Genomic DNA, 12,909 nt, shown 5'->3' on the forward strand with positions numbered 1-12,909 from the left:
CATTGTGCCCCCCCCCAGAAAAGCAGACAGTGACCCCAGGGCTTGGTGGCCCCAGGGCTTGTTCCGGAGGGGACGGGGGGGGGGGTGTTTGGGAAGGGGGGGGGTGTTTGGTTGGGGGGGGGGAAGAGCCGCTTCCCCAAATTTAAGGCTCCGTTGGAAGGAGAGCAGCAAAAAGGGGGGGGGGGGTGTGTGTGTGTTAAACCCCCCCTCCCTTAAACACCTTTTCGGGGGGGGGGAGGGCGACCACCAGGAGCCTTAAACTGCCCCAGGTGCCCCCCCCCCCCAAATAATTAAAGCACTTTGCCAGGCCCAAGTGTGCCCCCCCCCCGTGTCCCTGCTCCTTTCCCTTGGGAAGGTCCTGGGCTGGCGGGGGGGGGGGGCCTCTTCGCTGCCCCCCCCCCCCTTGATTTTCTCCTTAAAAAGAGCGGATTTGCTCATCCAGAGTCCTTTGGGGGGGGGGGGGGGGGGAGATGCTTCCCCTCGGGATAAGGCTGGAGCCCGGGGGGGGGGGTGCCGGGGGGGGAGACAGAAAGTGCTTTTTTTTTGGGGGGGGGGAACACGCAGCAGCCGGTGGCCGTGACAGACAGACGGACACGGGGGGGGGGGGGGGGGGGGGGGGGCTTCCTCACGGCCGGGCTGGGCTCAAACTCTTCAAATTCGGGTCGTTAAACCGCCCCCCCCTCAAAAAAAAAAGGTATTTTTCTAGGAGTTTTGGGGCCGCGGAGTCACCCCTTTTTTGTGCAATTAAACACCCCCCCCCCCATGCCCCCCCCCCCCCCCCACCCCCCCCCAGGTCCTTCCTGGCCCCCCCTCGGCTGCCGGTAGCCACCGGGCCAGTGCCTTCGGGGGGGGGGGGGTGGGGGGGGGGAAGGGGCTGAGACACGGCCCCTGGGAAACATTCCTTAAAAGAGGGAAAAAAAAAAAGCAAAACCCCCCCCCCAAAAAAAATTAAAATAAAAGAGGAAAAAAAGGTCTTTTTTCCTGAAAAATAAAACCGAAGAGGGCGGAGGTTTGGGGCTGCTGAGGAGGAGGAGGAGGAGGAGGAAGGAGCTGCCAGGAGGCTCCAGGTGTCCCGGGGGGGGGGGGCGGCGGGTGGCAACCGAGTGGCCACCAGAAGCAAAAACCGGGCAAGCGAAAGGTTCCCAGGGGCCACCCTTTCAAATCCTCTGGTACAAGGCGGCCCCCCCCTTCCCCGCTCTCCCCCCCCCCCCCTCTCCCCAATTAAATAACCACCAGCGGCCCCCCCCCCCGGGCCAGAAAATATTATTGTCAATAAATAAATGAGCGCTGAGGTTGGGGGGGGGGGACGGGACACACACATGGAGGTGGTGGTGGTGGGGGGGGGGGCCGCTCAGACGGGCCCCCCCCGAGGGCTCCTCGATGCGGGGGGGGCTGCGGGGAGGAGGGGGGAGGAGGGGGGGGGAGCAGCCTCCGGGGCCGAGGGAGGATTTTGGGGGGGTTCCCCCTTGTCGGGAGCGGGGGGCTCGGCTGCAAGTCACCACGGGGGCCGGGGGGGACGGCGAGGTCCTTGTCCCCCGGGCAGGAGAAGGGGGGGGCGGGTGGTTCGGGGGGGCCACCGTCGCCCTTAGAGCCCAGCGCCGGCCTCTGCTCCACCTGGTAGTAGAGCACGGGGCCACCGTTCAAGTAGGGTTGGTTGCCCACGGCCGAGGTCGCCTGCTCCGAACCCTCGGCGAAGCAGAGGACAGAAGAACCCGGAGGCAACTGGGCTTGGATGAGGATGGGGGCGGCCAAAGCCGGACACAAAGCTTCCGGCACGGCCAGGGGTTCCTCCAGGATGCAAACCCCCAAGCTTTCCACCCCGGGGGGGTCGCTGGAGTCTTCCTCGGCCTTCAGCCTCTCCAGCTCCTCCGCCGTTTGCAGGTGCATGACGGCCGTCTCGTTCTCCGCCATGAACTCCTGGAAGTCCTGCGTTTCCGCCTGTTGCTGCCCCAACCAGTCGCCGGCGGAGCCGGGAACGGTGACGGCGGCGGCGGCGGTGGCCTGGGAGGGTGGACGGTGGCCGTTTCTTCCCCCGGCGCCGGTGGTCGCCCCCCGCCCTGTCGCTTGTTCTCCAGCTCCAGCTTCATGATGGTGTGGAGGTAGTGAGTCCGCACCCGGATGGGGGTTGAATTCGATGCGCCCGGCCATGTTGCCGCAGCCGTCGCGGGAGCAGCGCGCAGGGGAAGGACATGCGATCCACCTGGGAAAGGGAGAGGGAGAGGGAGAGGGAGAGGGAGAGGAGAGGGAGAGGGAGAGGGAGAGGAGAGGGGAGAGGGAGAGGGAGAAGGAGAGGGAGCGGGAGGCGGGAGAGGGAGAGGGAGCGGGAGAGGGAGAGGGGAGCAGGAGAGGAGAGGGAGAGGAGAGGGAGAGGGAAGCGGAGAGAGGAGAGGGGAGAGAGGGAGAGGGAGAGGGAGAGGGAGAGGGAGAGGGAGAGGAGAGGGAGAGGGAGAGGGAGAGGGAGAGGGGAGGAGAGGAGAGGGAGAGGGAGAGGAGAGGGAGAGGGAGAGGGAGAGGAGAGGGAGTGGAGAGGGAGAGGAGGGAGAGGAGAGAGAGGAGAGGGAGAGGGAGAGGAGAGGGAGAGGGAGCGGGAGAGGAGAGGGAGAGGGGAGCGGGAGAGGGAGAGGGAGAGGGAGAGGAGAGGAGAGGAGAGGGAGAGGGAGAGGGAGAGGGAGAGGGAGAGGAGAGAGGGAGAGGGAGAGGGAGAGGAGAGGGAGCGGGAGAGGAGAGGGAGAGGAGAGGGAGAGGAGCGGGAGAGGAGAGGGAGAGGGAGAGGGAGAGGGAGAGGGAGAGGGAGAGGGAGAGGAGAGGGAGAGGGAGAGGGAGAGGGAGAGGAGAGGAGAGGGAGAGGAGAGGAGAGGGAGAGGGAGAGGAGAGGGAGAGGGAGAGGGAGAGGGAGAGGAGCGGGAGAGGGAGAGGAGAGGGAGAGGAGAGGGAGAGGGAGAGGGAGAGGGAGAGGGGAGAGGGAGAGGGAGAGGAGAGGGAGAGGGAGAGGGAGAGGGAGAGGGAGAGGGAGCGGGAGAGGAGAGGGAGAGGGAGAGGAGAGGGAGAGGGAGCGGGAGAGGGAGCGGGAGAGGGAGAGGGAGAGGAGAGGGAGAGGAGAGGGAGAGGGAGCGGGAGAGGGAGAGGGAGAGGTGGCAGCTCCCGCATCCCCGGGGAAAAAAAAAAAAAAAAATCAATCCCTCCCCGCAGCTTAAAATCCCAACCCCGACAGCGGGAATTCGGCACCGGGAGAAGTTCTACCCCCTACGAGGTGTCCCCAGAGCAAGGCTGGGGCTGCACCCCGAGTCCTGGAATCATGGAATTGCCCGGGTTGGAATGGACCTTTGGGATCATGGAGTCCAACCATCAACCCAACGCTGACCAACCGTCACTGACCCATATCCCCAAGCCCGGCTTTTAGATCCCTCCAGGGCTGGTGACTCCACCCCTGCCCTGGGCAGCCTCTTCCAATGGGGGACAACCCTTTTGGGGAAGAAATTGTTCCCAATATCCATCCTAAACCTCCCCTGGAGCAGCTTGAGGCCGTTTCCTCTGGTTCCTTGGGAGAAGAGACCGACCCCCCCTGGCTCCACCCTCCTTTCAGGGAGTTGTAGAGAGCGAGAAGGTCTCCCCTCAGCCCCCTTTTCTCCAGGCTGAACACCCCCAGCTCCCTCAGCCGCTCCTCACAAGTTCTCCAGACCCTTCTCCTTGGTTCTCCAGCCCCTTCTCCTTCTTCTCCAAACTCTTCTCCTTGGGCTCCAGACCCTCCTCCTTGGGCTTCATCCCCTTCTCCTTGGTTCTCCGGACCCTTATCCTTCTCCAGACCCCTCACCAGCTCCGTTGCCCTCCTCTGGACCCACTCCAGCCCCTCAATGTCTTTTTCGAGGTAAGGGGCCCTAAACTGGACCCAGCCCTCGAGGTGGGGCCTCCCCAGTGCCCAGTCCAGGGGGACCATCACTGCTCCAGTCCTGCTGGCCACACTCTTCCTGCTACAGGCCAGGATGCTGGTGGCCTTTTGGCCACCTGGGCACTCTGTTGGCTCATCTTCAGCCGGGTGGTGACCAACACCCCCAGGTCCTTTTCCACCGGGCAGTTTTCCAACCACTCTTCCCCAGCCTGGAGCCTCCATGGGGTTGGTGGGACACTTGGCCTGGTTGAACCTCAAACCATTGGCCTCATCCCATGGATCCGACCTGTCCAGATCCCTCTGTAGAACCTTCCCACCCTCCAGCAGATCAACATCCCACCCCAACCTGCCGAGGGACACGCTCCGGGGCTCCCTCAATGTCTTTTTTTGCGGGGGGGTGTAGGGATGGGGTAGAAGAGCCACCACCCGAGGAGAACACGGCCTCAGCGGCACCGGTGTCGCCGCCGGCATCTCCTTCCCCGCGCTCACCTGGCATTTAATGCCCGCCTGGCTGCAGGCGCAGGCCTCGGGGTCGCAGTAGAGGCGGCAGTCGCAGCCGCATTCCTCCCGGGAAAGACGGATGGCCCGAAGCTCCTGCTTTTCCTCGGCGTCGATGCGGTGGACGCCGGAGGCTCGCAGGAGCGCCCGCCGCCGTTTGGTGGGCAGGGGCTGCAGGAAGAAGTAGTCGTCCACCTCCACGTTCTCCACGTCGATGTCGTCGTCCGAGACGTCCTCCAGAGTCAGACCCTCCGCCTCCTCCGACTCCACCGTGCCGTTCTTGGTGAGCTGCCGGGGTGGGGTGGGGGGGGGGTGGGGGGGGGCAGAGTCAGTGCCCGGCCCTTGGTGGGGGCGGGGGGACACACACCAACCCCCCCCCCCAACTCCGTGAGACCACGAGGAAGGAGGAAGGCCGTCCATCCCTCCATCAGCCTCCTCGTCCCCACAACGACCACCCCCCAGCCCGGCTCCGAGCCTTCCCTGGCCCCCCTAGACACAAGCAGGGTCTGACACGGAGCCCCCCCCGCCGTGTGACCCCCCCCCGCCCTCCGCAGTGACACTGGAGGCGGGTTTGTGGCATTTTATAGGAGAAGAAAAATTTGGGGGGGGGGGGGGGAATTAAATAATAAAAGAATTCGGAGCAGAGAATCCCCTTTCTCCCTTCCCTCCGCGACGGTGCCCTGAAAATAGCGAGATAAAAGGAGGTCGCTGCTGCTTAAAATATCGGGGTCCTGGGGGAGCGTGTGTGACACCCCCCCCCCCGGGGAAAATGAAGTTTGAAGGAGCTGCAGAGCATGTCGTGTTCCCCCCACACCCCCCCCCCCAGGTAAAATGAGGTTTGAAGGGAAGGGAGGGAGCGGAGCTGGACCCTGCGACGCGTCTTCGCCTCCCCGCTCCGCTCCCTCAACCTCCCCTCCCTCCCCGCGTCCTCCGACACCCCCAAAATCTTGGCAGCGGGGATAAAAAAAGGGGAGGAGGGGGGGGAAGGGGGATCCCCAGCCCTGGGAAAGGAGGCAGCGGAGGGAGGGGTCCCACGGCCTCCTGAGGAGCTGGTGGAAAAGCCCGTTTAAAAAATAAATAAATAAGTAATCAAAAATAAAGAAAATAAAGAGGATTTGCATCCCTTTAGTGACATCCCGCCCAGCTCCGGGCAGCGCCCGAGGGCACAGATCCACTGGGGAAACTGGGAAGGGGCTGGAAAACAGGCAGAGCCACCCGAGATCCTCGTCCTTCCCAGCTGCCTCCTCCCAGACTGGAATTTCTACCGGCACAGACCGGGCAGGATTTGACCGAGGGCTCTGAACCCGGCTCAGGGTGCCGCTGCCTGCTCGGCCCAACACCAAAAAGAGGTAAAAGAACTAAAAAAAGAAGAGTTTAGTGGTTTAGCGGCGATAAATCCATCAATCCATCCAATCACCGGCCGGGGTGAAACGCTCCCTCCTCCGGAGCCGGTTTACGCTCCTGCTCCACCAAAGCTCAGGGAGGTGTCTCCTGGTGGTAATATCCCCCCCCCCCGCCACCCCCAAACAAAGAGTGACGCCCCGTTATTCATATTCATCATATTCATCAGTGACCTGGACGAGGGGACAGAGTGTATCCTCAGCAAGTTCCCTGATGATACCAAGTTGGGTGGGGTGGCTGACACCCCGGGGGGGCCGTGCTGCCATCCAGCGAGACCTGGACAGGCTGGAGAGCTGGGCAAGGAAGAACCTCCTGAGGTTCAACAGGGAAAAGTGTAAGGTGCTACACCTGGGCAAGAAGAATGTCAGGCACCAGTACAGGTTCGGGGTGGACCTGCTGGAGCCAAGCTCCGAAGAGAAAGATCTGGGGGTCCTGGTAGCCAGCAAAATGACAATGAGCAAGCAGTGTGCTCTTGTGGCCAGGAAGGCCAACGGGATCCTGGGCTGCGTAGGGAAGAGTGTGGCCAGTAGGTCGAGGGAAGTCATTCTCCCCCTCTGCTCTGCACTGGTGAGGCCACAACTGGAATAGTGCGTCCAGTTCTGGGCTCCCCAATTCAAGAGGGTTAGGGAACTACTGGAGAGAGTCCAGCGAAGGGCAACGAGGATGATTAAGGGATTGGAGCATCTCCCTTATGAAGAAAGGCTGAGAGAGCTGGGACTCTTTAGCCTGGAGAAGAGAAGGCTGAGGGGAGACCTTATCAATGCCTATAAGTATCTCAAGGGTGGGTTGGAGGAGGAGGGAGCCGGACTCTTTTCAGTGGTTCCCAGTGACAGGACGAGGGGCAACGGGCATAAGTTGGAACATGGGAGGTTCCACTCGAATATGAGGAAGAATTTCTTCCCGGTGAGGGTGCCAGAGCCCTGGAAGAGGCTGCCCAGGGAGGGTGTGGAGTCCCCTTCTTTGGAGATTTTCAAGACCCGCCTGGATGCAGCCCTGAGTAGCATTCTCTAAGCAATCCTGCTCCAGCAGGGGAGTTGGACTGGATGATCTATACGGTCCCTTCCAACTCTAAAAAAAAAAAAAATTCAGTGAAATTCAGTTATCCCGGCGGCGCCCACCTTCATCTTCTTGGCGTGGAGTTTCTCCTCCTTGAGATGTTCCCGGAGGATTTCCCGGTGATTGACCTCCTGCTCCTGGGCGAACTCGCAGAGGGTGTAGCGGCGGACGGAGTTGTGGCGCTGGGCCATTCCCAGGGAGCTGCCCCCCTGGCTGGGGACGCTGGTGAAACCCTGGCGTCGGGCGAAGTAGTAAACGGTCACTTGGTCGAAACGGACATTCTTGCGGCGAAGCTGCTTCTGCCGCTTCAGGATGGAGGTGGCTGCGAGGGGAGGGAAAAAAAAAAAAAAAGCCAGAAAAGGGTTTTTAGGAGCTAAAAAGACTCCTTTGAGAGGCCCACAAACATCTGAGGTTTGCATTAGAGAGGGGATTCTGCCACTTTCTGCTCTGGTGAGACCTCACCTGGAGCGCTGTGTGCAGGTCTGGAGCCCTCAATAGAGAAAGGACATGGACCTGATGGAGCGGGTCCAGAGGAGGGCCACCAAAATGCTCAGGGGGCTGGAGCCCCTCTGCTACGAGGACAGGCTGAGGGAGCTGGGGTTGTTCAGCCTGGAGAAGAGGAGGCTCCGGGGAGACCTCATAGCGGCCTTCCAGTCCCTGAGGGGGGCTACAGGAAGGCTGGGGAGGGTCTGTTTCCAAAGGCCTGCGGTGACAGGACGAGGGGCAATGGTTTTAAGTTGGAGAAGGGGAGATTTAGATTGGATATTGGGAAAAAGTTCTTTACCATGAGGGTGGTGGAACACTGGAACGGGTTGCCCAGGGAGGTGGTTGAGGCCCCTTCCCTTGAGATATTCAAGGTGAAGCTCGACGAGGCCCTGGGCGACCTCGTCTAGTTGGGGGTGTCCCTGCTGACTGCGGGGAGGTCGGACTAGATGACCTTTGGAGGTCCCTTCCAGCCTGGACCAATCTATGAATCTATGAATCTCCTGCTCCGCTGGAAAGGGGATTTTCGGCAAGGCCCTGAGCCCTCGGGCTCCCAGGGGCAGGACGAGGTGGCGCTGGTGGCCCTGAGGTGGATTTGGGTGACGGCTGCGTCCCCACGGGCTGTGCTCTCACCTCCAGTGCCACCAAGAGCAACCTCATTGATCCCCAAACCCCTACACCATCATCATCATCATCATCAGCCACCAAAGGCATTTCAGTTGAGGCAAACGATGGGGGAGGGACAGAAAAGGTCCAGGACGGACCTCGGACAACCGATTTGGGGAGTAATATTGGAAATTCCCCGGGATCTGGCGTGACCCGAATCCATGGATGGACGAGATCTCTGCCCTCATGTCCAGGGGGAGGACAGAGCCAGCCCCACGTCCAGGGGGAGAGTGGAGCCAGCCCCATGTCCAGGGGAATGACAGAGCCAGCCCCACAGCCAGGGGGAGGACAGAGCCAGCCCCACGTCCAGGGGAATGACAGAGCCAGCCCCACAGCCAGGGGAATGACAGAGCCAGCCCCACGTCCAGGGGAATGACAGAGCCAGCCCCATGTCTAGGGGGAGAGTGGAGCCAGCCCCACATTCAGGGGGAGAGTGGAGCCAGCCCCACAGCCAGGGGGAGAGTGGAGCCAGCCCCATGTCCAGGGGGAGAGTGGAGCCAGCCCCACTCCCAGGGGGAGGACAGAGCCAGCCCCACTCCCAGGGGAAGGACAGAGCCAGCCCCACATCCAGGGGGAGGACAGAGCCAGCCCCACTCCCAGGGGAAGGACAGAGCCAGCCCCACGTCCAGGGGGAGGACAGAGACAGCCCCACTCCCAGGGGGAGGACAGAGCCAGCCCCACAGCCAGGGGGAGGACAGAGCCAGCCCCACGTCCAGGTGCCCTGTCCTCGATGGCAGTGGCCCCGGGAGGCCGGGGACGCGGGCGCTGGGGGTCCCCCGGGACACTCACGGATGAAGCCGGTGGAGCTGGCGGGGTTGACGCTGTCGCAGCTGTCGGCGCTGTCGCTGTTGGAGACCTCGTCGTCCGAGGTGGAGCCGGCCGAGCCCACCTCCGCATCCTCGCACTTCCTCTTGAGCCCGCCGCTGGCCACCGCGTCCATTTGGCCCTGGTTCGCATGGAGAGGTGGCCACCGGGGCTCACCGCGGGCCTGCAGAGAGGGAGAGAGCTTTGGGATAACCCGGGATCCCTGGGATAACCAGGAATGGTACCCAGTGGGATTCCCCACCGGTACTGGGCTCAATCTGGCTCAACCGGAGGGGACGGAGTGTCCCCGCAGCACGTTGGCTGGTGACACAGAGCTGGGAGAAGGTTGGGCCACCAAGCAGCGAGCCCTGGACCAGCTGGAGAGGAACCTCATGGAGTTCAACCAGGTCCTGCCCCCGGGGAGGAATCACCCCCCAAACCAGTACAGGTTGGGGGTGACCTGCTGGAAACCAGCTCTGAGAGAGGGAACTGGGAGTCCTGGTGGGACAACAGGTTTCCCACGGGCCAGCAATGTGTGCCCAAGAAGGCCAATGGTCTCCTGGGGTGGAGGGAGGTCACCCCCCACCTCCGCTCTGCCCTGGGGAGGCCCCAGCTGGAGACTGGGACCAGTTCTGGGCTCCCCCAGTTCAAGAAGGACTGGGAACTGCTGGAGAGTCCAGCGGGGGCTGCGAGGATGATGAGGGGCTGGAGCATCTCTCTGCTGGGGAAAGGCTGAGGGACCTGGGGCTGTTCAGCCTGGAGATCTCCAAAGATCTTCCAACCCCGGTTTCCCTTCTTCTCCCCCAAAAAGGACACGCCGGTGCCTTCCTTGTCCCCCCGAAAAGGGGAGGGGGACAAGCTGTGATTCCCTGGCTCTCGAGAGCAGCTCCTCCCCATCCCTGCCCTCCCCATCCCGGAGAAATCCTCCCATCTCCGAGCTGAGCCCATCCTCCCCGCGTCCGGGCTGCAGGAGGGAGCCCAGCGCCGTTATTTAATATTATTTAATATTATTTGATAATATCCTTTAACTTTTGGGGCAGCCCCGGAGGGGGGAGGCGGCTGGGCAGGACGGGGGCTGCAGCTTCCTCCCACCCAAACTCTTCTTTTCCGAACCCAAATTTAATCCTCAAGGAAAAGGAAAGGCTGGTTTGAGACAGAAAGGAGCTGGCGCACGGTTTGCCGGGAAATAACCCTTTTTCACCGGGAAATAACCCCGTTTCCAACGATTCCCTCACTAAAAAGAAACCCCTTAAAGCTTTAAAAGGACCTTGGGACGTGCCCCGGGTCGCCCACCCATCGGTGGCTCCATCCCAGCCCTGGGGAGGGATTTAAATCCCCCGTAGGATTTTTGCTGGGAGAATTTCCAGCATTTTCCGGCCCCCTCCCCTTTCCCCCCCCCATTAATGCCCCCCAAAAGGGACAATTTGGCCCCAGGAAATGCCCAGGGGAGGAATTTTTGGGAGCTCTCCGTGGGGTGGGAAGACCAAGGAACATCATTCCTCGTCCTTCCGCTGCTTTGGGGCCACCAGTGGCTTTTGGACCAAGCCCAGGGCATGTCCCTTGTCCCCGTCCTTGTCCCCAGGGCCTGGGATGCCCCGTGTCCCCGTCCCCCTCCCCGGAGTGGGGGGGCCCAGCACCCACCCGCTGGTGCCACCTCCTCCCGGCTTTGTGTTCCCTCCGTTCCCGACCGCCGTTCTCATGGCAACGGAACAACCGCCTCGGAAATAAAGCATCTCAGCCCAGGGCACCCCCGCGGAACCCCAGCCCCAGGGCGGGGGGTCCGAGGGTCTCGGGGTGCTCTTTGGGGTGAAGGGGCAGCGGGGGGCACTGCCCACCCCTGGGGGAAGCTCCGGGCCGGGCTCCCATCGCCTCCGGGCTCTTTAAAGCCAAAAAGGACACACCGGTGCCCCCCATCTCCCCCCAAAAGGACACACCAGTGCCCTCCTTGTCCCCCAAAAAGGACACTCTGGTGCCCCCCTTCTCTCCCAAAAAGGACACTCTGGTTCCCTTCTTGTCCCCCGAAAAGGACACACCAGTGCCCTCCTTGTCCCCCAAAAAGGACACTCCGGTGCCCCCCTTCTCTCCCAAAAAGGACACTCTGGTTCCCTTCTTGTCCCCCAAAAAGGACACGCCGGTGCCCCCTTTCTCCCCTAAAAAACACACGCTGGTGTGTGTCCTTGTCCCCCAAAAAGGACATGCTGGTTCCCTTCTTGTCCCCCAAAAAGGACACACCAATGCCCCCCTTCTCCCCCCAAAAAGACACACCGATGGCCTTCTTGTCCCCCCAAAAGACACACCAGTTCCCTTCTTCTCCCCCCAAAAAGGATGCACCAGTGCCCCCCTTCTCCCCACAAAAGGACACACCGGTTCCTTTCTTCTCCCCCCAAAAAGGACGCACCAGCGCCCCCTTTGTCCCCCAAAAAGGACATGCTGATTCCTTTCTTCTCCCCCCAAAAAGGACACACTGATGCCCCTCTTCTCCCCCAAACAGGACATGCCAGCGCCATTCTCTTCCCCCAAAAAGGACACGATGGTGCCCCCCTTCTCCCCCAAAAAAGACACATCGGTGCCCTTCTTGTCCCCCAAAAAGGATATGCTGGTGCCCCCTTTGTCCCCAAAAAAGGACACGCTGATGCCCCCCTTCTCCCCCCCGTCGAACCAGGGTTAAGCCTCAGCCCAATTCAGGGGCTGATTTAATGACACGATCCCCGGGGAGAAGCGGAGGCAGACCCCCCCCCCCACCTCAAGCATCGCTGCCCCCACGTCCCTGACCCCCCCACACCTTCTTTTCCCACCTCCATCACCCCAAAAACGGCCCAAATTCCCCTCCCGGGAGGATAAAGGCCCAAAGAGGGGACTTGGGATGGGGAAATTAAAAACTCGACTCAAAATACTGTGAGAAGGGGCCAAGTGACCCCGATTCCTCTTCTTTCCGCACCAAAAAGGAGCTCAGCTCAAAATATTGCTATTTTCCACGCAGGAAACGCCTTTGGGAGCAGGGAGAGGTTCCGGAGAGAGACAGGATTCCCGGGATCCCAGATGGCAAGAGCCTCCCCGAGGCAGAGCCGGTCCAGCCGCGACGCTCCAAGATCCGATGGGGAATCGGAGCCACCTCCAAGCTCGTCCAAGGCCGATTAACGAGCCCATCACGAGTAATTAACGCCGTCCTGGTGCAAAAAAAATCCCAAAACCCCACATTCCCGGTTTGCGGGTTCCCAGTTTTCAGGAGAGGAGGAAGAGCGGGAACATCCCGAGGGGAGGATGCTCCGTGGTCCCCAAAGCTCGGCTGGTGACACCGAGGGATTCACCGTCCTCGGTCCGGCTCCCGTTAACGAGGTTTGTTTCCCAGCTCCCACTAACGAGGTCCATGTCGCCTCCCACAACTCCGGCGTCGCTCCCGATGATCCCGGATCCACGGGGGACACGCTGCCGGGCTGCTCCCCCCATCCCAGCGCGTGTCCGGGCGGAGACCCAAAGAGCAATTCCCGCTTTGATTTCCAGATATTCCCGGTAATTAATTAATTACCGGGTGAGAATCCTGCAGATTTCGTCATCCTCTGGGATTTTGTGGTCCCTCCTGAAAAAATCCCACGTGGATCAAGGGGCTCCAGGACCGAGTAACTCGGAAGATGCTCAAAATTGCCTCGTGTTTTCCTGCTTTAACCACATTTTTGGCAGCAATTTTTTTGGGGAGAAACCGCTCGAAATAAGTTGCCCGTTAAAAAAAAACCCAACCAAACCAACCAACAAAACGAGCCAAAAGCGGATCCCGGCAAAACCTCCCAGGATTTCCAGGTATCGGAGGCGTCAAATAATGGGATGTGGGATTATTTCAGCAGCCGGAGAAGGAGAGGGTGGGAATGGCAGGAAAAAAAAAAGGAAGAAAATAAAGATATTTATATCGAGGGAGAGGCCTCTGGGTTAAGGAGCCGCTCGTCGGGGGGGGCGTCCTGACCCCGTCCTGGTTGATAACGGGGGGATTTAAGGCGGGATCTCGTCCCGTGAGATAAAAATATCATGGATATAATCGAGGAATAACCAAAAAAGCCTGTTTTATTCCCTCGCAGCACCCGCTGTCTCCCGAGAAAGCGACGCCGGAGCCCAAAGGCGGCTGC

The 12,909-nt window shown here is 61.1% G+C and overlaps 1 protein-coding gene across 1 annotated transcript; it reads right to left on the minus strand.

The window, feature by feature from the left end:
* Positions 1–1,351: 1,351 nt before the first annotated feature.
* On the minus strand, positions 1,352–8,930 carry CSRNP2 (cysteine and serine rich nuclear protein 2). Its single transcript, XM_074167695.1, is given in 9 exon segments — positions 1,352–1,480; positions 1,482–1,505; positions 1,507–1,989; positions 2,025–2,123; positions 2,125–2,172; positions 2,174–2,200; positions 4,376–4,672; positions 6,904–7,163; positions 8,780–8,930. Coding segments are annotated over 9 exon segments (1,518 nt in total).
* Positions 8,931–12,909: the final 3,979 nt, after the last annotated feature.

The sequence above is a fragment of the Numenius arquata genome, unplaced genomic scaffold (assembly GCF_964106895.1).
Source record: "Numenius arquata unplaced genomic scaffold, bNumArq3.hap1.1 HAP1_SCAFFOLD_1039, whole genome shotgun sequence".
NCBI classification, from domain to species: domain Eukaryota; kingdom Metazoa; phylum Chordata; class Aves; order Charadriiformes; family Scolopacidae; genus Numenius; species Numenius arquata.